The following is a 22,765-nucleotide window of genomic DNA, read 5'->3' on the forward strand; positions in this document are numbered from 1 at the left end:
TGGTACCTGCCTCAGAATTATTTTGAAGATTAAAATGAGATGGATGGGCAGGAGAGCATTTGGAACAGTGTGCGGCAGCGAGTGCTGGAAGAGTAGTCAGGGAAGGTCACACAGGAGTAGACCTCATTGAGACCTCACGGTAGCAAGGTGTGTTCATCCACAGGTCTGATGCATTAACATAAGCGGGTGGACTCAAATATATTTATATTCTGATCATATTTACTGTCTACTCCTCCCAGCTACCCACCACCACCACCAGATTCCATTTCCTTAAAGAAAACTGACTTCCTCTCTCCAAGAAATAAATCATCAACTGTAAAGAGTCCCTCCATTATACAGGCAAGCTGACTGGCTTGATCTCATTCGGGTCTGTGCAGGCGACTGCTGGGAGTTGATGGTGCCCAGATGGACTTTTGCAAAAGTCTAGAAATAAACCTATTCTGCATGTGGTGGGGAAAGTTTTAAGTCTTTTCTTTTTGTAATTTTTTAAGTTTTATTTTTATTATTTTTATTTCCGTGTATGAGTCTGGTTCATGCCCAGAATAGGCCATTGATCCCCTGAAGTCCTCAGGAATAGTAGCAATTGCTCTAGATCTCTGAGCTATCTTTCCAGTCCCTGAGTTTTATTTTTTTTTAATTATGTGTATGAGTGTGTATGGGGCGTGTATTTTCGTGTAGGTGCAGATGCCCATGGAGGCTGGAGTGAGAGTTATGGGTGGCTGTAAGCTGCCCAGTTCTTCTGTAAGAGCAGGAAGCACTGAGTCATCTTTCCAGACCCTGGAAGAGATTTTTTTTAATGACTTATTTTTATATTTTGTGCATTGATGTTTTGCCTGCATGTATATCTGATGTGAAGGTGTTGGGTCCCCTGGAGTTACAGACAGTTGTGAACTTTCATGTTGTTCTGGGGATTAAACCGGAATTCTCTAGAAGTGCAGCCAGTGCTTTTAACCACGGAGCCATCTCTCTAGCCATATAATAATAGACTTTTGTAAAAGTAAGATTATTTTTTAATTTTTTTTTATTTTTAGCTGGACTGGGGAGATGTCTCAGCATTAAGAGCACTTGCTGCTCTTCTAGGCTATCCGGGTTTGATTCTGTAATGCCAGTCCCAGGGGATCCAGCACCCCTTTTGGTGTCTGCGGGCACCTAACATTCATGAGCATGGATATACATTCAGGCAAAACACCCACACACATAAAAATAAGCATTTCTTTAAAATAAAGTTTTAGAGGTGTTAGCTCTTAATTTGGAGTAGACCTGTGTTCTTTAACCTTGGTTCAGCTCAGCTCAGCAGCACTCCTAAACCTGCAAACCTCTGTCCAGACCAACTCCGCAATAGCTCTTTCTTCCTCTCCATTACCTTTACCAAACCTTTCTTACATGTAGGAATTGTGGCATAAATTGCTCCATCAGCCTGAAACCTCAAGAGCCTCCTCCTCCCTGTAGCAGTTTTTGCCGTCTCCTTTAGGGCTTTCCTGTCCACAGGAAGATCACCCAGGCCTTAGTTCGTTATGGAATCCTAGGGTTGTGTTAAAAAGAGCCTGTTTAAAAATTCTCACTCAGATTTTTCCCTTCTCTCCTTTTAAGAGAGCCACTACAGCTGCAACAACTTTTTCACACCAGCTCTTTGAAGCACTTCTGTTCCTGATGAGATTGGGGGGAAGTGGGGGGAGGCCTCCACTCTAGTCTTTTCACCTCTCTATTAAAATATAAATATATCTAAAACTCGCCAGCTGGTGCAAAGGAAATGCCATCAGGTTCTCAACTTCAGAGGATCAGATCTACAAAGGCACACCTAATTTGAGCCTTTGAAAAGCCTGAGAACCCTATTATCATCCCCAAACTGCTTAGCCTTCTGCTTAACCTTTGATTGTGAGCTGCCTGCCGAACTTAATTCAGGTGTGAGGCTTTAAGGAAACTCGTGGGACTGTATTTATTTGATCTTTTCTGTCATTTCCCACTGTTGTTACTCCACTTCTATTTTTTTAGGATGCATGTGTTATGTGGGGACCTGGAGGTTTCAGAAGCCACTATAAATATATCAGACTCACCTTAATTGGAGGATGTGGGGAATCAGTGGGGCGCTTAGCTACTTCACAGACCAGCTGTGTCTCCTGCTATCAACTCTACTCGAGAGCAGCACCTCAGGAAACTTAATAGACCTAACACTAGCACAAGTCTGCATTTTATCAGCGTGCTCTTTATTTCTATGCTACTGGTTCTATGCTTTTGCTCTATGCATGTTGTTAAATATTAATACCCCTGGATCACATAATTGGCTGTAGGTTTAATGTTACATGTCTAATTAGAGCTCTTTTCCTCTTACTGGTGCTCACTTAGAGGAGGCAGGAAAACCAGATGGTAGAAAATAGGATTAGGTTGTACTGGGCCTGGGGTGAAAGCTACCGAGGAGGCTGAGTTAGAAACTGCAAGGCCTGCCTAGACTACAAAGTAAGTTCAAGGCCAGCTGTTTTTACTACTTTTATCCATTTATGAGGGAGGATTGCTCATATGGAGGCTGAAGAACACTTGCAGAAATTGGTCAATCTAGCCTGGCGGCAGCTGCCTTCACCCCATCATACCATTTTGCCATCCCTGGGTTTGACTTTGGATGTGTGTGCTGCTCGGTTGCAAGATGCTAACCACTGTGAGCCCACGGCTGCAGGACTCTTTTTCCAGTGCCAGGAACCCACACAGGAAGTTCCCTCAGTTCTCAGAGATTGACTCTTGGAATGAAACCAACTATATATAGACCTAATTCTTAAAGTGACACGTCCTGTAGAAAACTTTGTTCTGACACAAGAACTTTTTGGCCACATGTGACTGAACTCTAAAGAAAACGTATTTTCCAGTCAGAAAATTTCACATAAGACTGCATTAATGCGTGATCAGTGGGAGCTGGAAAAATGAGCCAACCCAGTGGTTAAGAACATCAGCTGCTTTTCCAGAGGACCCGGGTTCAATTCCCACCACCTACAAGGTGGCTCACGGCCATGTGTAACTCCAGTCCCAGGAGATCTGACACCCTCTTCTGGCCTCCATGGGCACCAAACTTGCATGTGATACACGTGTGAGCAAAACACCCATACACATAAAATTAAACAAAAACAAAAAAAAAGTACTATAAGGCCAGAAAGTTAAAAAAGATAACTAAGTGAAGAGCCAGGAGTGGGCACATTTATAATCTCAGCACTTGGAAGGCTAAGACAAAGAGGCTAGCCTGGACTACAGAGTCTTACCTCTCTTACTTAAGAGTGAGTAGTTTTTCTTCTCTTTCGGCAGTGATGCTCTTTTGAGATCACACTGGCTTAGAAGAACTTTGTTGAATGGTTCTCGGTTTCCTTTTTTACCTGCCATGTTCAGTTTGCCTGGAGCCTTCCCCTACTTCACCCCCCCACACACCTGGTAGGAGGAGAGACTGATGGGAGAATAAGAGCACAGTTGGACATTTGTATTTCAAGCAGCCCTGAGTTCCCGCTGCCCTGCCCAGCTTGCTAACCTTGACAAGGTTAGTGTTCTTCTCGACAGAACGAAGCCTGCACTCTTCCTCCCGGAGTGAATGAATAATGCAGAGCGCCCGGCACAGCTCCTGGCACTAATGTTTAATAAACTCCTCACCCTTCTCCCTGGAACGATGATGGGGGTGACTGCAACCCCGTTCCTTCCCCCTTTGTGCCAGACTCCATGTGATTCTAAACCTCGATGTCTGAATCCTGGCAAGAACAGCGTTGTGCCGATTTTATCTGCAAAGAAATGTGAAAAGTTATGTAACATACCTAATGTCACCGAGCTGGTAAATGGCAGTCAAGACTGTAACCCTGATCATTGGGGCTCTACATCACACCACCTTCCCACTGGCTAAATCTGTTCAGCCTCTCATTTTCAAAGATCAGTTTGCAGGCCTTTTTCCTTCTGAAGTGTAATTATTTTTGCTTTTAGCTTGTCGTGTGGTTTTATATTTCTGGGGTTTGCTTTATCTTTTAGCAGACAGGGTATAGTTGAGGACAAGGGTGGAGTCTAGCACCAGAGGTCTGCTTCAAGCTAGGTGTGACCTTTGATTCATCATTTACCCTTCCCTTCTAAACCTTTCGCTTCCTTACATGGTGATTTTGGTAACAGGACTGACTTCTTGGAGTTAGTGGACAAGCCAAAGCAAAATAACAAAATGTCAAGCATTTAGCAACTGTTTTTCCTTTTCAGTCAAACAACTGTGTCGGTGTACAAAAAAACTCCAGCTTCCTTGTCCTTGTGCATCATCTTATATACCAGTGTCGGTCTCTCTCCAGTCCCGTGACTGTTGGCCTTGCATTCGTGTGTCTTTTTCCTCTGTCCCGTCATTGAGCCAGCATGCTCTCTACACCCACTTGGTACCCAGTCAGTATTTATTGATGTTAATGATGATGGTTAAACAAAGATGCTCTTGGCATCAGTCCTGCAGCCTCTGAGACTGCTTGAGTAATCATGACTTCCTAAAAACAGAAACGTTCAATCATCGTACTCTAATCGAAGGTCAGAATTTAATGTCAGCGTTTGTTTCTGTGGTGATTGTGCCGCTTTTTATCTGCAGCATTATCTCTGACAGTTAGAGCACTCGGGGTTTCTGGCATGAAGCTGATTATTCCTGCGTTTTTAAATTACTTCCTGAAGGAGATGTAGCATCCTAGAGGTAAATGTGTTAAATAAATATTGATCATAGTTCAAATTTGTTTTAATTGGAGCATGAGGTCAGGGAAGGCTCAACACTGAGGTGTTTGTTGTTGGAGAGCATTCTTTTTTCTCTTCCCTTCTGTCCTGCCTCATTTGCTTGATCCTGAGAAGCTTTCTTAACCCCGCCCTCTTCCTCTAATTCTGTCCTAAGCCACCTCTGTGGGAATCTGGACAGTGTTCACTCGGAGCTCAGCCCCTGACACATGAGTGTGTACTAGCTAAAATGTCCTGTCATCAGGGTTGAGTTTCTAACTCAGTTTATAGCTGATTTGTTTGCATGATCTTTTTAAGGTTTCCCTTTGTGTCTGTGTAGGAGTACATGCACACGGTGCTGTTGCCTGTGGAGGTCCAAAGACTTGGGCAGCAGAGTCCCTAGAGTTGGAATTACAGGTGGTTGAGAGCTGCACAATTTGGGTTCCAGAAAAAAGAATTCAGCCCACTTACAAGAGTAATACATGCGCCTAACCACTGAGCCATCACTCCAGCCCCATAATTTTCATGCCAAGATTTTTTTAAATAAAGAGATAAAAAGTGTGACTTTCTTTTGCAGAGAAATGTGAGACAGTAGCCAAAATGAAAATGCCCTTCACATGACCTTTCACTTGATAGAAAGTGAAGATTGCTATTTCTTTTTCCTTTTCCTTCTGTCTGTTGGATTGATTGGGTTTGGGTCCTGGAGACTGAGCCAGTGCCATGTATGTATTTTTCTACTGAGCTGCATCACCCGTCTTCGTATTTTGAGACCGAGTCTCACTGAGTTGTACAGGCTGACTTGAATTTACAGTGTAGTACACACAGGACTCAGACTTGAAGTCCTCCTGGGGACTCACGGCGTCACTAAGCTCCATCCCTGACCCAAAGAGTTAACAGTGGTAGCCACACTTCTCTCCCCCTGCCACTGCTGGGGATGGGATCCCAGGGCCCTAACACTGTCTAAGCAAGCAGTTTTTAATGAAGGTAAACCCCTAGTCCTACTCTAATAATTCAGACAAGGTTTCTCTGTGGCTTTGGAGCCTATCCTGGAACTAGCTCTGTAGACCAGGCTGGTCTCGAACTCACAGAGATCCGCCTGCCTCCGCTGGGATTAAAGGCGTGCACCACCACCACCCAGCCCCAAACTTATATTTTATTTCAACTTTGACTTCTCATCTAAGGCTTAACTTAATATGTCCAATAATCTAATTTATAATCTTTTCTTTTTTTTCTGTTTTTCTATCAAGGGCCAATAACCAACCCCTCTATTTTACCACAGCCCAAAATTTCCCTGGAATATCTTGTCACATAAACAATAAACAAACAAATAAATGTTAACATATATACATGGAGGGGGCACACTCTTTTTAGTTTTCTCAAAAGTATTTTAATAGAGACTGAGTGGTTTGGGTAACCACATATGATTCATAGATGGAGAGAAAATTTTTCTTTTCTTTTCTTTTTGGTTTTTCAAGACAGGATTAGCCCTGAAGATCAGACTGGCTTCAGACTCTATCTGCCCACCTCTGCCTCTCGAGTGCTGGGATTAAATGTGTTCACCACTGCCTGGCTGAAAAAAAAAATATTTCTTGAGTTGTCAGTTTTATAATTTGCCTAACAGGATAAAATGAGTAAGTTTGGAGACAGAGGATACTCAGGAGGTAGAAGTGGACAAAGATAGTAAAATAGATGTGTTCGTTGAGGTACTTTTTAACCTTGGTTCTTTTTCAGATAGGGCTGAAGGGTAGCATGATGTGATCTATCAGTCTGCTGCTCCTCACTGAGAAGGCAGCCAACACTGTTACCAGTAGATTTCAGCGCATATTGTGCTAGCGCCTTAGCCACTCCCAGCCTCAGTATACTGTGTCTCTAAATAGGAATAGTTGCAAGTTAGTTACGAATGAAATGACACAGAAGCAGATACAGGTTTTCTAATTTGAAAAAAAAAAAAAAGGCCAAGATACTTTCTGCTTTAGTCCTCATAACCTGTAACTAAAAGTTCAGAATTCAAGCATGCTTTATTTCAAACTAGTCTGCAGCCCTGGATGGTTTTTATTGTCAACCTGGCACAGGCTAGGGTCATCTGAAAAGAAGGAACCTTAATTGAGAAAATGCCTCCTTAAGATTGGCCTGGAGGTCAGCCTCGGGGAGGCACTTTTCTTGATGCTTGATATGGAAAGGCCCAACCTATTTTGGTTGATGCCACTTGTGGGCTGGTCCTGGCTGTTAAGAAAACAGACTGAGCACACCAGTAAGCAGCATTTCTTCATAACCTTTGCACCACTTCCCACATCCAGGCTCCTAGTTTAAGGTCCTTCCCTGACTTCCCTGCATGATGACACCCTTTATACATACATAATTTTAAAATAATAAAAATAAATCCTTTTACAAAAAAGAAAGAAATGTAAGAGAGTCTTTATGCTGACAGGAAGTGTGGCCTGGGGTAAGTCACATAAACCCTCTAGCCTAGGTTTGTATGCCTGTTAAGTAACATCCTCTGGTAATCAGTATTTGAGAAAGCAGTAAAGGAGTTTGAAACGGTAACTTTTGAAAGCACAGAGGCTTTGTTGTCTTCAGCACCTGAGCTGAAGAGCTGCAGTGCCTGCTCCCAAACTCACCCATTTGTCGCTCATTTGCATCATTCATTTTCCTGAAACAAATCAGAACATTTTGAAATTCATATTTCATGGAGCTACTTAACTAATTGCCGCAATCAGCAGCAATTTATTTTATACCAGGGCTGTTCAAATCACTCTAAGGTTGGCTCACCATGCACAGTGTGTTTTTAACGGTCTTATTTTTAATGACAAGTTTTTTTATCTAGGAAATGGTTAATCTGCTGATATTCTCCTGGAAGTCCAAGCTCAGGTTCTGTAGGTCATTTTCACCCAGTCATAACTTAAAAGACCATAGCAAAGCCATTGACTCAGTAGGTACACCAGCTGTTAGAGAGGCTGTCCTATTTAGAAGGACCAAGAGAGGGTAATAGCACCCTGTTTCTACTCTTGCGTGGAGACCCTCATTAAATTACTCAAACAATAATCAGATAGATGCTGTTCAAGTTAATGGCACCTCTGAGGCCCTGTCAAGAGAGCTTTATTTAATGTGCAACAGACCTGGAGTGATGCAGGTGCCTTTTCAGGCCCTCATTTAATTTAAGCTGCTTTAGTTGGCATGGCAACTAGTTTAGACATCTGGGAGACAGTATGCTGGGGATTGAGACTTCAGAGGATTTTGCCAGAGCAAAGCAGAAACCTTATCATAATGCAATATGTGTTACCACTGAGTTTGTGCAGTTACAGTGCTAAATTTTCAAATTCAGCAATTGTGTTTTCCAAGAAAAATTGAAAATTTTTGTCCTAGGGGTTTGTTTTTTGTGATTCTGTAAAAATGCTCCATTCATGGGATAAAGATGTATTTCTCTTAAAATCTACTGTGCTAAACTTAAAGTATTGAAAACTAATTTTCTGCTATTTTAATAATTAAAAAACCTCATATCAAACTTTTCAGTGTTGTATGTTCAAGAAGGATTAGAGGGAGTGAAGACATTTCTATACAGAGGTGACAGAGAAGCATAGAAGTCGACAGGAGCTCTGTGCCATTTGGCCTAGACTTCTGGCTTAACTAGAATTTACTAACCCAGCCTGTCTTCTCCTGAACAAGGCATTCATTTAAATTTCTCCTTAAACATCTTCCTGGAAAACTGGAAGGGTTTTCAAGTCGCTCAACCCTGGAGACAGTGGTATAGTGATATAGCTGCTTGGGTTTAGCAGAAGAAATGCCAGCTGGGTTATGTTTTGTGGGGGATTTTGCACTTGAATTTGTGGTCTTTGTTTGGAAGAACTGACTTGTATAAACCACCCTCTGTTCAGTGGTATGAAATTTTTGTCTGATTCATCTAGCTCTGTTAGGTATGAGCCTCATCTTGACTTGGTGTCTGTAAATGCTGAATGAAGTGTCATATTTTATTCAGAAATTAGTCACTAGTTATAAAGTATCTGTTGTGGCTGGAGAGATGGCTCAGCTGGCAAAAGTGCTTCCTGCTCTCCAAGTCACAATGACATGCAGCTATTGCCACCATCTCTCTGTTCTGGTTCTCAACATTTGGAGGTCAAACAACCCTTTCACAGGAGTTGCATTGATATCCTGCATATCAGATATTTATATTACGATTCCTAACAGTAGCAAAATTCAGTTAACAAAGTAGCAATGAAAAAAATATATGATTGGCAGTCATCACACAACAGAAACTGCTGTATTGAAGGGTCTCAGCATTATCAAGGTTGAAAACCACTGGACTATCATCATGACTATACCCTGATAATGTGAAAATGATGCTATTGCCCTCTGCTTGCCTGTACACCAGCTGCCATGCTAACTCTGAAGTTTCTGGCATCACAGCTGGGCTGCCAGTCCTGTAGTGCAGAAGACAGAACAGAGAGAGCCTGTTCTTTATCCAGGCAAGAAAAAAAGCATTCAGTGCTGGAGAAGAAGGCTGTGGGTAAACTCAGCAGATGTGACAGATGAGTGCTTTAGCGTTTCCTTTAGGACTTCTTTCCCCTGAATAAAACCTCAACTTGACAACTGTCTTACTCCATTTGGGCCACTATAAAGAAATAATTGAAACCTTTGTAGCTTATAAATGGCAGGAATTTGTTCTGGAGGTTGGAAAGTTCAGAGTTAAGGCACCTGATGGATTTGATGTCCAGTAAGGGCCTTCTTCCTATTGAAGAGTCTTTTCACTATAACCTGCAATTTTCGTGGAGCTAACGAGCTCCCTCGGGCCTCCTTTGTGGGGACACTAATCCCATTCATGGGGCTCTGCCCTCATAACCTAATCACCTCCCAAAGGCACTCCCTCCCAGTGTTCTGGGGTTAGGATTTCAGCATGAGAGCTTTGGGGAGGGGGTATCAGCATTCAAACCATTGGAAGACAATAATGGCATCTGTGCAGGTTTTTCTGTTTCATGTAGTTTTCCTCTATATAATGTTCATTTACTTGATCCTTGAAACTTAAGAGAGCCAAGAATTGAATTCAGTCACGACATACACTTGTAATCCAAGCATTGGAGAGGCTGTGAAAGTTGGAGCCAAGCCTGGACTACATATAATTAGCGAAACCTTGTCTCAAATTTCTGTTTGTGTATGTGCAAAGTAGTAGTTTTTTTTATTTTTGTCCTGTGATTAGTATTTCTTAGAAAAAATGGTGTATACAGAAGGATTAATATTCTTAACATGGAATCTGCCTTACAAGTGAAATGTATTACACTGTACAAAATACAGCAAAGGGCCAGGTCATGTGACTCAGCTGCAAGAGTGTTTGTCGAGTGCTTTAGTTAGGGTTACTATTGCTATGGTAAAACACCATGACCAGAAATAAGTTGGGGAGGAAAGGGTTTATTTGACTAACACTTCCAAATCACTGTTGATCATTGGAGGAAGTCAGGACAGGAATTCAAACAGGGCAGGAATAAATGCAGAGGCCACAGAAGGGTTCTGCATACTGGCTTGCTCCCCGTGGCTTGCTCAGCCTACTCTCTTACTGGGCCCTTCCCGTTAATCACTAGGAAAATGCCATGCAGCCTTGGCTACAGTCCGGTCTTATGGGGCATTTTTTCAGCTGAGGCTCCCTCCTCTCAGAAACTTGTGTCGAGTTGACATTAAAGTAGCAAGCCCATCTAGCATGTTTAAGCCCCGAGGTTTCCATCCCCAGCATCTCATGGACCAGGCATGGTGCTCATCCCAGTACTGAGGAGGTAGAGGCAAAAAGAACAGGAATCAAGGTCATCCCCAGCTCCATAGTGAGGCCCTCCTTTTTGAGACATGGGAACCTTTTAAATGACTCAGTGACTGCAAGAGGACCTGAATGTTAGGGCCTAGAACACAAGATTACTATTGGCTATCAAGTTGGGCCAGCCTGGGCTGTAGTAAATCCTGTTTTTAAAAGGGGAGGAGGGGACAAGATTGGCTCTCGTTATCATGTTTGTCTTTTTCTCTCCAGCTCACACATGTGACCTGTAAACATGTAAGTGGTTTTCAACCTGAAACTGTCAGTTTTCATTCCTTTCTACACCCATCCAAAAATGTTAGTAAATGATTAAAAGCTAAGACTTAATAAAGGACAGAAATCTAAGCTGGCTGTAATGAAAACACAAAACAGGTTCATTTTTAGAGGATATAAAGAAAAAGCATAGGAACTGGAGGCATTAGGTGTTGCCTCAGAAAGCAGGAATGCAGATGAATCATAAAAGATTGACTACACAAGGTGGGGGGAGGGGAAGTACCAAGACTGCATCATCGCCTAACCTGCAGAATACACACAGCATGCTGATCCTTGGCATCTCTGACTCTTCACCCCACTCACGCAGGACCCTGGCATCACAGCCTATGCTTCTAATAGGGCTCTTTTAATGAAAAATGAATTCACCAGAGGAGCCACACATAACTGAGGTACCCGTGGATAGCAGTACATACAGCTTCAAGAGCAGCTCATGGCACAGTGTAGAAGAGGAATATTAAATAAGCACTTAATATAAAATGATCTGAATAGCACGAGAAATTGTTCACTGTATTTTAAACTTCAAAGTGATGTACTGTAATTCTGCTTGAAAAAATTGATTAGATTTACATAAAGCTGTATGTAATTTTTGTTTCAAGATTGTTTAATACGGTAAAAAATTAAAGATAACTTAGATTTTCAACAGTGATGGATTAGTTAAATGAAAATTCTGGAAATGGGGATAGTAGCATAAACCTGTACTCCCAGTACTTGGGAGGTAAGGGGCAGAACAGAAATTCAAGGCTGTCTACTACATGGTGAATTCAAGGCCAGTCTGAGCTCTATGAAACTGTCTTGTAAGAAAAGCGGACCTGGGTAGTTTTCATCTTCTCTTTCATTTACCAAGTTTTGTACAAAGAAGTTTTTATTTTACTTTGCTTTTGTATTTCAGGGAAAAAATATAGAAAACTTCAAAAATACACCAAAGTAGAGATAAGACTATAACTCCTATGTCACTCTGGATGCAGAGGCAGGTGGATATCTGAGTTTGAGACCAACCTGGTCTACAGAGTGAGTTCCAGGACAGCCAGGGCTACACAGAGCTCTGTGCCAGAAAACTAAGCAAAAAAATCTCCTGAAATGCCCAGCTTCAATATTTCTCATTTTTTTACATTCTTCTCTATCCCTACCCCTCCTTGGGGAGGGCAGGATTGTTTTAAAATAGATTGCAAACATCACATTTAATTTATAAATGATTTATGTGTTTTTGATAAGGACCCTCATCAGAACATATGAATGTGTCATTATGGTATCTTAACATTGGTTTATCCTTAATACCCATCCCTAATTGCCCCAGGGCTCTCTTTGAACCAGGTTCTAAACAGAACCCACATAGTTGTACTTGGTTATTAAGTCTCTTAGATTCTCTTTGATCCCAAACATCCCTTCTTGCCTTCCCTCCGTCTCTCACATGAACTTTTTGAGGAAGCAGGCAAGGGAGCATATGTGACTTAGGCTGTATGATAGTGGTTACTCTCTGGGTAGAGGAATAGGGTTTGGTTAACTTGTGATCTTCAAGAGTGACCAGTGCCAATTAGTCCCAGTACTCTGGAGGCAGAAGCTGGCAGATCTCTGAGTTTAAGGCCAGCCAGAGCTCTATAGATTCTGTCTAGAAAAAGGGGGAAAAAAGATTTTAAGATGTGACTACTCACATAACTTCCTGCCTGGATCGCACTGGGGCTGGGTGTATCCCCAGCCTGCTTGCAGCCCTCTCTGCTTAAGACCTTCTTCCTAGAGGGCTTGAGTTCAGTACAGTAAATGCCAGTTCCTACATAAAAACACAGGTTTATACTGGCTGCTGTATTGTAGGGATGTAGGGTCTCCAGTGAGAGTGATGACAACAGGTTGGTGAATGAGAAGAGGCCTAATTGTAGCTAAACTCTGAAGGTAAAGCCAGCAGGGCTTTCTCTTGGAAAGATGGAGAGAGTGAGATTCCAAGGATGCCTTCCAGGTTTGTGTTTGGTGGTGTGAAGAAAAGGAGTAGGTTGGATTTGAATATTCAGGAGGGTGAGTGTGATGAAGAGAACAGAGGACCAAGGCTGGGATGTTCTAACATTTGGAGGAGAGGAAAGGAGAAGGAACAGAAGACAGCCAGAAATAACAGCCAGTGAGAGACGAGCAAAGCCTCCCAAGTGTCCCAAGGCCATCTAAAAGTATCTCTAGGAGGGGGCAGTTTTCACCCATTGTGTCAGATGTTAGCACAGATTCTCCCCTGCCTCTGTGTTGTCCTCATCTGCTAGCTTTAAAAGCTGTGAAGGGAAGATTATCTAAAGAAAAGTTCCAGTTAAATCATAAAATCATGCAAACTTTTAGTGAGTTTTTAATTACATCCAGGGTAAAACATACGTCTATTATTCTAACAAATATAGCAAAGGGGTTCCTTAACATTGATGCATCTTGTCAAAATTCTGGATTCCACTTCTCCATGGCTCTCTAGTCTCCAGCTTTTGATCTCCTGCCATGTGTCAATTGAACAAACGCCTGAGACTACAACTGAGCACAAAGTATCAGAAGCATGAACTACATGTACTAATAGGCTTTCATAAATACATGCAGAGTTAAATAAGTGGAAGGCTACATTGTTCTGATTGTGAGGAGGCTTGAATTAACTGTTTCATGTGTTTTGAGCAGTACCATACTTTATAAAGTACTTAAACCACAGTTGATGGGTAGATTGTGATCATTTTTGCTGGTGTTTTAAAATGGGCTCACCAACCCCATATTTTCATTTAAAGGACACCCCAGTTGCTCACCAAAATCTTGAGATTAATGGATCTTCGTACTTCTCCTTGGCCTGGTGGTTACATGTACATTTCTCTTGTTTGTGATTATTGTAGAGGATCGCTGGTTTTTTACTTCAGTTCTTAAACTTGTGAATTCTTTTAATTTAGGCACTGTTAATCCTGTAGTGTCTGGAATTCTCACCTTCATCAGTCTAAAAGCTAGCTGTCTTCACTTCCCAGCCTTGAGAATGAAGTTATTCTTTAATCTGATGACTTCACTGAGGGGGTTGGGGACAATTCTCTGACATCTCCTTAACTTAAGATTTGAAGATACGTTGTCACAGAATTGATGCAGAGTGACCTACATAAAATCATCGTCTCTCCTCAGCCACTCAGCTCAGATCATGTCAAAGTTTTTCTTTATCAGATTTTGCGAGGTAAGATTTTTCCTTTACCAAGAAAAAGGCAGTGTGGTGGTAAAAATGAGTTGTTTTGCTCTTCATTTGGACTTTATTCTGGCCTTCCAAGCCTTGTTCTCCAAAGATCTTTTTGTCTGAAGCAAAGTTGTTTCACTGTTTTTTTATTTGATGTTAAACAAGAGGTCTGGGTGTTAGAGGTGCTAGGTGTTGACCTTGGATCCTTGAGCATGCTAGTCACATCCCTGCCAAACAGAGGCTCTTAAGGTGGCCAAGAATTTTTTATTTTTATTTTCATTAGGGCAGAGAAGGCAGGCGAGTGGGCTGATCTAGAAAGGCAAGTAAACAGTGGTTTGTCACAAATCCCACTAACTGCCTTTAGCTCTTCACAGCCTGTGGCATCAGATGACTAAGTTAAAAAGTGACTGTCCTCTATGGAAGACATCCATCCTTCAAGTCTGAGTACCGCCTGGCATAGCTGAGCCCCACTTAGCTCAAAATGACCATTAAAGCCCAAAGCAGATGGAGAAGACTGGTAGAGAGAGCAGCTAAGTAACTCCAGACTGTGCATCAAGAGCACAGATCTGACTGAGAAGCAATTTAGGCCGCTATGACTGATGCCTCCTCTAGCCCCCAGCTGTGTCCAGAGTTCTACCTTGACAAACGGAGAATTACTTAAAGGTGAAACCACTTTCTTGTCTGGTGAATACATTTTTTTTTAAACAGTATTCACAGAATTACATTCTACAAAAAAAAAAAAAAATTGAAAACGTCTTCCAAGTATTAAAACGCATAAGCAATATTACTACAACAACAGCAACAACAAAAAGTTCACCTACAATGAATTTGTTGATATTCTGTGGTGGGGGAAATGAGAAAGGTTCTTGACTCATTTATAGTTGTGAACAAAATGTCTTACAAAGGTTCATTTTTTAAAAAAGAAAGAAAAGAATAAGTGTAAGACTGAGGCTTAGAGCAATACTGATGATGTCACATAGATTTTGAGATGACCTCGTGTCCTCTTGACTGTCAGCAGTCACACTGCTGCTGGCAGATTTGGGCACGACCCTGAGTTTTGTCCTGTCACTGAAATGCCTATCCTGGGAAAGGCCTCCCACTGGAGCAGGTTCAGAGTCACAGGTTGGGCGTATCAGTAGCAGAACTCCATCCACATGGAGGAGCATGGCCTGACAGCCTTACCTATGCTTTAAGCCATGTAATCTTTTCAATTATAGACATTGTCTCTGGTGTGGGCAGACACTATTGTGACGTTTTACCCTACTGCAACAAAATGACAGTGTCTTAAAGGGGACTAAGGCAAACTTTCAGAAATATTCTTTAGCTTTTGTTTGGGGAATGATTTTAAATCTTCTGGTCCATTTCCATTTAAGGTTAAATATCTGCAATTAAATGTGTTTATTATTTCAGGTTTGAAATATCTCCATTCGGCTGGCATTTTACATCGAGACATTAAGCCAGGGAATCTCCTTGTGAACAGCAACTGTGTTCTAAAGGTAGCTTTTCAGTTATTTAAAGGTCTAGAGAAATCAGATGTCTGGCTCAAGAGTATTATTTTCCCTACTTCACCAGAAATTAAGAGAACAGTTTTCTTCAGCCCCATCATTTATCAAAGCCGCTGGAACTAATTTGTAGTCCTGGCTCTTTTTTCTTTCTTTCTTTCTTTCTTTCTTTCTTTCTTTCTTTCTTTCTTTCTTTCTTTCTTTCTTCCTTCCGTTCTTTCTTTTAATTTTTATTTATTATGTATACAGTGTTCTGTCTGCATGTCTCCTTGCAGGCCAGAAGAGGACACCAGATCTTATTACAGATGGTTGTGAGTCGTCATGTGGTTGCTGGGAATTGAACGCAGGCCCTCTGGAAGAGCAGCCAGTGCTCTTAACCTCTGAGCTATCTCTCCATCCCTGACCATGTCAACTCTTATAAAGGAAAACCTTTAATTGGGCCTGGCTTACAGTTCAGAGATTCAGTCCATTATAGTCATAGTGGAACCATGATAGGCAGACATGATACAGGAGAGGTAGCCAAGAGCTCTGCATCTGGATCCACAGGCAGCAAGAAGAGAGTGAAACACAGTGGGCCGAGGTTGAGCATCTGTGAAATCTCAAATCCCGTCCCCAGGACACACTTCCTCCAACAAGACCACACCTCCTAGTAGTGCTACTCCCTATGGGCCTATGGAGGCCATTTTCTTTCAAACCATCACAGAATTGTTTATCAGAAGGAATTAGACTCTCAGCTTCTTCATCTGTGACAGTGAAGTGTGGCTTTTAGGAAGGTGTCTGCGTCTTAAACTATATGGTGTTGCACTTCAGTAGCAAAACACAGCGCAGGCATGTTTAAAAGTTAAAGTGCTGTGCCAGGAAAAGGCAGATGAATGTATTTCTACAATATGGTAGTCATATCTTCCCCCTCTGAATAAATTTATATTTAATAATTCCCCAGGTGTCAGTTTAGGTGCCAAAATAAGACCATGTCCCGAAAACTTAACAAGGCTGCACATGCTTTTGCATGATGGTAACCCCGGTATTTCAGAAGTAAAGGCAGGAGGGAAAAACACCTAATACAATATCCCCAAACCTCAGATCATCAACTTAATTTTTACTACTTTCCTGGTTCTTCTCACTGTCTTTTGTTAGTTAAAAGAGATTTATTGATAGCAAGATCCATAGTGCGCATTTCTCAAACTTCTAATATACAAATATATTTTCCAAATTCCTGAATAGTGGAAGGTTCATCATAATTTTTCTCTTGATAGAAATAGGGGCAGGAGAGTAGGGTCTGGGGTTAAAAAGCTTGCTGTTCTTGCAGTGGACCAGGTCCAGTTCCAGGTCCCGTTCCCAGCACCCACCTTGTGGTACACAGCTAGCCAAACTCCAGTTCCAGAGCATCTGATGCCTCTTCTGACTTCTGTGGGTTCCTGTACACATGTGCACATACATACACGTAAAATTAAATACTTCTTAAAAGAAAAGTAGAAGCTGGGTGGTAGTAGCACACACCTTTAATCCCAACACTTGTGAGGCAGAAGTGAGCAGATCTCTCAATTTCAGGCCAGCTTTGATCTACAGAGTAAATTCCAGGACAGCCAGGGCTATACAGAGAAACCCTATCTCCAAAAAGCGGGAGGAAAAAAAAAAAAAAGAAACAAGAGAAAAACAGCATTTGTACCAAGACTAGCAAAATAGACCTCTCTTATGAGGCCTTTTTATACCTCCTCCTATGAGTCCATCTGAAAGTAGCTCAGTTAAGCCTGAAGCATGCATTCAGCTATGTTGGGAGTTCATTGGTCTTGATTTTGGTTTAGTTATCAGTTTAGAGTAGGTGAAAGTTTTTGTTTATTTGTTGCTGGGCATTGAACTCACATCCTTACATATGAGCCTGGAGAATATTTTTTCAAAAGAAACATAATTTTAAAGGGGGTAGGGACTCTAGAGAGATAGATCAGTGGTTAAAGCACTGAGTTAGAGTCCAAGCACCTACACTTCAGATCATAATGGTGTGTAACTCCACATCTGATGCCAGATCCTGGCCTCTCTGGCTACTGAGGCACACATGTTCCACAGCTATACATACTGGCAAAACTCTGATACACAAAAAAATAATACAAAATTTACATACATATAATTTTATATAGAAACATTAAAGTTGGGATTTTCTCCCTTTTATCCAAATAAGATCATATTTTTACACTGACAGAAATATACCTGTATCACTTTTTAAAGCTCATGGGCCCATCAAGGTTTTTTTTCGTGTATGTGTTATGTGGTTTTCTTTAGTGCTGCTGCTGTTTTTCTGGCTGTAAATGTGTCTGTCTAGCTGAGCGTCTTAGTTACTTTCTATTAAGATGTAATAAAGACCATGACTAAAATCAACTTAGGGAGGATGGAGTTTATTTGGCTTACATATTCAGATTCATAGTCTATTAAAGAACACAAAGGCAGAAACTCCAGGCAGGGACTGAAACAGAAGCAATAGAAGGGTGCTGGTTTGACAGCTTCCTCTTTTTTTAACTACCCAGGACCACCTGCCCAGAGATGGCCCACAGTGGGCTAGACCCTTCCACATCAATCATCATCAAGAAAATGCCCCACAGGCCAATCTTATGTGGGTTTTTTCCCCCCCATTTGAGGTTTCTTCTACTCAGATACATCTAGGTTTGTGCCAAGTTGACAAAATCTAACCAGAGTACTGGGCATAGTGGCACATGCCTGTGATCCTAGCACTTGGGAAGTACAAGACAGAAGAATCAGATGTTCTGGGATATCCTCAGCTATATGGTAGGCTTAAATCTCTGCTGTCTCAAAAATGAAGAAAGGAAGGTAGGTGTCTGCTTGATAATGTCTTAATTGTCTTTTTTATTTAGATTTGTGATTTTGGATTGGCCAGAGTGGAAGAATTAGATGAATCCCGTCATATGACTCAGGAAGTTGTTACTCAGTATTACCGGGCTCCGGAGATCCTGATGGGCAGCCGACATTACAGCAACGCCATTGACATCTGGTCTGTCGGCTGTATCTTTGCAGAACTACTGGGCCGAAGAATATTGTTTCAGGCACAGAGTCCCATTCAGCAGGTATGATTTTGCTTCACAGTTTTACTTGCTTTTAATTCCACTGTAGATTTGAAGGGAATGCCGTTTTGCACACATTATGAGTTTGTTCATTGTACTGTCTTAATTGACTTTTAACAAATCAGGTTCACTCGAAAGCCAGAAAGGTATAAAGTTGAAGACTGCAGAGGTTCGTTCAGTTAGAAGCCTTTTAGAGAAAGTGTTGACTTTATCCTGTGCACTGGTGCCTGGCAGCAGACTCAGCTCTCCCATTACATAGGTATGACCTTGAGTCCTTCCAGCTGAGCGGCTGCGACTTCAAACTGTACATTTCTACTATTGATTTCTTCAAATCTCAAAGCAAGCTGGGAGATAGTGGTACAGCACTTGGGAGGCAAAGGCAAGCATATTTCAGTAAGTTCAAGGCCAGCCAGCTCTACAAAGAGAGTTCCAAGACAGCCAAAACTGTTAAAAAGAGAAGCCTTGCCTTGAAAAACAAAAAAAAAAAACTTTATTATTTTGCTAAAATATTTAGATACAGCATAAAACACCAGAAGATAATTAAAATATAGATTCAGGAAACCATTTGTGGCCAGGTGTGTTGGGACATCCTTCAATCCCAGCACCCCTAAGGCAGAGGCCATAGGATTTCTGTGAGTTCCAGGCAGTCCTCATCTACATATCAAGTTCCAAAGTTTCAGTCTGGCCAGAACCATATAGTAAGACCCTGTCTCAATAAAAAGAGGGCTGAGCAGTGGTGGTACTCACCTTTAACCCCAGTACTCAGGAGGCAAAGGCAGGCAAATCTCTGAGTTCAAGGCCAGGCTGTTCTACAGAACAAACCTCAGCCAGAGCTACGCAGAGAAACCCTGTCTTAAGAAGGAAGGGGTGGAGGGAGCTGCAGAGAAGGCTCAGTGGTTGAGAACACTTGCTCTTCTCCCACAGGCCTGAATTTGATTCCCAGCAGCCGCATCTGGTGGCCCACAGTTGCCTATCACTTCAGCTCTGGGGGATCCACCGTCTCTGATCTCTGAGGGTGCTTGCACCCAAGTGTAAGCGCACAATTAAAAATAATATTTTAGGTTTAAAAATAAATTGAAGGCAGCCATGTTGGCATATGTCTGAATCCTTGTAGTTAGGAAGCAGAAGTACACTTAGAAGCAGTGAATCTCTATGAGTTTGAAGCCAACCTAGTCTACATAGAGAGTTCCAGGCCATCCAAGAGACCTGTCTCAAAAAGGGGGCTAGGGGTCAGTTTAGTGTGTTAAGAGCACTGGCTGCTCTTGCAGAGGACCAGAGTTTGATTCCCAGCACCTATCTGGCAGTTCACAATTGCCTGTAACTCCAGCGACAGGAGTTCTGACATTCTCTTCTGGCTTCTTCAGGCACTTCATACATTTGTTGCACAGATAAAATATTCATAAAATAAAAATAATAAATCTTTTTTTTTTTAAAGAAGAAGAAGAAAACTCATTTAGAGCCAAGTGTGGTAACACATCCCTATAATCTCAGCACTTGAGAAAGAGAGAGGAGGCCTCTGTAAGTTCAAAGCCAGCCTGGTCCACATAGTAGGTCCTGGAGAAGTACGAGAAGTGTCAGTTTGAGCTCTCCGGTCTCACCGAACCACTGGAGAACTCCTCTGCTCATCATCACAGAGCAGACATTGTGTACGCAAGTAGTCTTCCATGGGGGAGTGGTATCTCTTGATATCTCTTTTGATATCTGGGTACTGGACAGCCAGCAGACTTTATAAAAGCGTTTCTCATCCATAGATCTGTGCTGCTTTATGCAGCTTTTGAACATGTCCATTAGGCAGTCATTTCCTTCTGCCATTACTGTGGTCTTTAGAGCCCGGCAGGTGTCACTGCCATGCTTCCCTCAGAGGCCGGCTAGAGATCTTCAGGGGACAGCAAGCGTCTCAAGCAGTTCCCCTGCCTTGATGCTGCTTCTGTTGGCCGTCTGTTGTGTAGATAAGTGTGAGCAATGGTGTTCTCCTTGTCAGCCGCCTGTTGTGTAGATAATGCAGACAGTGGTGTTCTCCATGTATGACTTCCCCTACCTAGGGGATCCACATGAAGCATTGCTCTTCATTGGGTGATAGAGTCAGAACACTTTCAGCACTTCAGAAAACTGGTGAGGTGGCTTGCTACCCGCAAAGACTTGTTTACAGGGAGACCAAGGCCAGTCTCCTTTGCTGTGCCCAACTAGATAAATGTGGCATCGTAGTTTTCTAAGTTTCACATTTTTCTGCCAGTGTAAGAGGTTTCTAGAATGTAAGAGGTATGTGCTGGTGCAAACATTGAGTGCTTAACTTATTTCTGGTATGAATGTTTTGAATGTTTATTATATCTGATGTGTAGATTAGCTTGATGAGCTTGAATCCATTTAAAGCATTAAAATCTATTCATTAACTGTTTGAAAAGAACAGGCATTAAGCCACTGTGTGTAAAGATAATAAATGCTGTAGGCTGTTTTGTTTTGTTTTTTCAAGACAGGGTTTTTCAGTAGCTATGGATCCTGCTCTGGAACTCACTGTATAGACCAGGCTAGCCTCAAACTCACTGAGATCCGCCTGCCTCTGCCTCCCAAGTGTTGGGATTAAAGGCGTGTGTGACCACCACCCAACATGCTATAATTTTAGAACAGTAGGGCATACAGATATAGACTCCAAAGTTACCCTAGTGTTAGAACACTGTCCAGTTTTCCATGGAATGTAGCTTGACTGGCCTCAGACTCAAAATTCTCCTGTCTTAGCCTCCCAAGTGGTAGAATTATGGCTGATTTTTAAAAGGGGGCAGGGGGCAGAAAGTAAAAGAAAGGATTCTTTTTTGGTTTTTTGTTTTATTTTGTAAGACGGGGTTTTTCTGTATGACTTTGGAGCCTGTCCTGGAGCTCACTCTGTAGACCAGGCTAGTCTCAAACTTCACAGAGATCCTCCTGCCTCTGCCTCTCAAGCACTGGCATTAAAGGCTTGTGCCACCACCGCCCGGATGAGAAAGGACTCTTATCAGAGCTTATTTGAAGGATTGTGGTTCTAAGGCTTAAAAAAAAAATGACACCCACTTTAAGGCTGGAACTTGAGTCGAATGAAGTTGTTTCTGTGAGCTACTGTCAACCTGTATTTCATGTTTCCTTGCAGTTGGATTTGATCACAGATCTGTTGGGCACGCCATCACTGGAAGCAATGAGGACGGCTTGTGAAGGTGCTAAGGCACACATACTCAGGGGTCCTCATAAACAGGTAAAGAGGTAAAGAGGGGACAGTCTGTCTCTGGCAGCTAACTGTGGGGAGGACTTCTATTGCAAAGATGTTGCTTATAGATATTAGACACACATATAGGTATAAGCACGTAAACAGAGATATTCCACAGGATATCTGTTATATGCATATGACCATAAATAGAAAGTGGCTTATAGCCATGCCCAGTATACTAGAAGAATTCATGTTTTTATAGCTCTATTATTTATTGACCCGTTGGTGGTTTCCTGGTTTACCAGTATGTGGGAAGAAAGCTTTGGCCTCAGTGTGTATGAGTCAAGATACCGGTCCAGATACTGAGCCCAAATAACTGGTTGCCTTGCAAGGATGTAAAGCAGTTGCTGTTGCGCTCTTACCACTAAATCAGACCCAAGTACAAAGAAGGAGTGCCTGCTTCTTTCTAATCAATATCATTTGCAGCCAGCCAAATCATGCTGAGAAGCCGAGGTCTTTCTGTCTGCACTCTTGATTAAGCAGTCCATTCTGCCAGCACTTTCCGAGTCCCCTTTAGAGAAAACAGCTTAGGGGTGTGAGGGGACATGAGGGGAGTGCTCTTCCCGGGAGCAGGAAACAAGCAGAGCCAGTAGGGCTTTAGCCAAGGCTAGTTTTATCAAAAAGACAGGCGGAGTTTGGCATTCTTCCCCAGAAATTGCCCAGCAGACATTTGATGAAGGCTTTGCCCTCTGCTTCAGTCCCTCTCTATAACCCCCAGTGACTCCGATGTCCACAGGTGAACACAGTAAGAGAACGTGTTCTCCAGTACTGGCTCAGGCCAGTAAATAGAGATACATAGGTGCTTATGGTTTTTTTTTAAATTCACATTTGTTTATTTTTGACGCAGGGTTTCACCATATATAATGCCTTACTGCACCAAAGTCGCTGTGTGCTCCTTTGAGCGTTCTGGGCAAATGCGTTGGTTTTCTCATAAAAATTTTGAACCCAGCAGCTGTAAAAGTGTAGAGCCCTCGACTGGGTATAGTGACACACCCCTATAACTCCCAGCATTCAGGAAACGGACAAGAGGACTATGGGTGGAAACCAGCCTGGGATACCCCTCCA

General features: G+C 42.2%; 1 protein-coding gene across 1 annotated transcript in view; it reads left to right on the plus strand.

Annotated features, from left to right (window-relative positions):
• The window catches only part of Nlk (nemo like kinase), a 134,992-nt gene that overhangs the window by 100,637 nt on the left and 11,590 nt on the right, over positions 1-22,765 (plus strand). Inside the window, exons 4-7 of the mRNA XM_050128638.1 lie at positions 13,795-13,901; positions 15,309-15,394; positions 18,262-18,471; positions 21,587-21,688. Of these exons, the coding sequence (XP_049984595.1) occupies positions 13,795-13,901; positions 15,309-15,394; positions 18,262-18,471; positions 21,587-21,688 (505 nt within the window). The remainder of the gene's footprint in view (positions 1-13,794; positions 13,902-15,308; positions 15,395-18,261; positions 18,472-21,586; positions 21,689-22,765) is intronic.

The sequence above is a fragment of the Alexandromys fortis genome, unplaced genomic scaffold (assembly GCF_014885135.2).
Source record: "Alexandromys fortis isolate MF-2015 unplaced genomic scaffold, M_Fortis_MF-2015_v1.1 scaffold_80, whole genome shotgun sequence".
NCBI classification, from domain to species: Eukaryota; Metazoa; Chordata; class Mammalia; order Rodentia; family Cricetidae; genus Alexandromys; species Alexandromys fortis.